The 1,411-nt window shown below is 38.8% G+C and overlaps 1 protein-coding gene across 1 annotated transcript; it reads left to right on the forward strand.

The window, feature by feature from the left end:
- LOC138902777 (uncharacterized) lies at positions 1-1,077 on the forward strand. The gene is made up of 3 exons (XM_070190675.1): positions 1-463; positions 853-962; positions 1,069-1,077. Exons 1-3 carry the CDS (start codon positions 1-3, stop codon positions 1,075-1,077), a joined length of 582 nt encoding a protein of 193 aa, XP_070046776.1.
- The last annotated feature ends 334 nt before the right edge of the window (positions 1,078-1,411 follow it).

A 1,411-nucleotide genomic window follows, 5' to 3' on the forward strand; every position in this document is an offset into this window, starting at 1 on the left:
ATGGTCAGGTACTCTGAAGGTTACAAGCCTTATGTTATTACCAAAAGAATTACGTGGCAGCTACCTTATGAGAGGATGTATAAGTGCAACACTGATGGTGCTTATAGAGGGAATCCTCGGCCAAGTTCTAATGGTTTCTCTGTGAGGAATGGTACTAGAGATGTGGTATTTTCAATGGCAGAAGAAATAGGGATCTCAACTAATATAGTAGCTGAGGCAAGGGCAATAGTGGAAGGACTATTATACTGTGTTCAAAGGCAGCTTCATCCATTCATTATTGAGACAAATTCCTTGGTGATGAAGAAAATTATTGAAGGTAAATGGGACATACCTTGGAACATTGGGAAGGAAGTGAAGAAGATTAAGGAGATAAAGGAGAATTATAATGTGATCTTTCAGCATGTCCTAAGGGAGGGCAACACAGTAGCAGATTTTTTAGCTAACCTTGTTTTCTATTTTGCAGGTACCATTCAGTTTCACTCTTTCTCTAAAATGCCTAGTGCAGGAAGGAAACTAATCAATCTTGAAAAATCACAAATACCTAATTTGAGGGTGAGAGGCTAAAAGGAAAGCGCCTGACCGATGAGAAGACCTCAACTGAAATTGCCTGGCCTTGTGTTGTTTGATGTTGCTATATTCTGTATAATGTTAGGGTGTTTCTCAGTGGTATTAGCATGTTTTCATGCTTATTCCGGGGACATTCTAATGTTATATGGATTAGTTAATGCAAGGCAAGTGGTGTTCTATCACATAAAATCACATGGCATAACACTGATGAACAGTAGGTCTGTGCTTTGCACAGCCATATGCAGAATCATAATGTTGGATGCACTGTGCACTCCAATTTTACAGATTACTCTGAAGGATCAAAGCTGGGATCCAATGGTATCAGAAGGTATCTCATTACACTTATGATTGCTTGGTTCAGAGTTTCACATGAAGCTGCTACTGCAATTTGTTCTGTGCATAAATGCTTGCACACATTACACAATGCAATACAGTTTCACAACTCATCACATCATCTGTTGCTCCTTCTGTTATATAATGTATTGAGTTATCATTTTTCAGTGGTATTAGTGTGTTCACACACTCATTCTGGAGATGATAATTCAGTATACATGTTATGCTTGTTTAGTGAGTAGATGAGTTATCAGATGCTTTGGGAAAATTCAGTATACTGCCTTGATTTGAACTGGAAAACTATATGGAGTTGTTCATTCTGGAGCAACACTAATGGTTGGAAGATTTTACTTGCTTCAATTCAGTGGTGTAAATGTTTTGAATTCATGCTAGCCTTGTCCATTTCTAATGGAATGCATACCCTGGCGCCTGGTGAGAGCTTGATAAGTGCTACTTGGTGTTTGCCCCTGGCTATTGGATTCACATACACTGACTGGAGAATGAAGCATGT

Source organism: Nicotiana tomentosiformis, chromosome 12, assembly GCF_000390325.3.
Source record: "Nicotiana tomentosiformis chromosome 12, ASM39032v3, whole genome shotgun sequence".
In the NCBI taxonomy this organism is placed as follows: Eukaryota; Viridiplantae; Streptophyta; class Magnoliopsida; order Solanales; family Solanaceae; genus Nicotiana; species Nicotiana tomentosiformis.

Excerpts from the sequence above, each read along its gene's own strand:
- LOC138902777 (XM_070190675.1), top strand. The coding sequence starts at position 1 with ATGGTCAGGTACTCTGAAGGTTACAAGCCTTATGTTATTACCAAAAGA. Across the intron at positions 464-852 it reads CCTTGTTTTCTATTTTGCAG|ATTACTCTGAAGGATCAAAG; the intron begins GTACCATTCAGT and ends CCAATTTTACAG.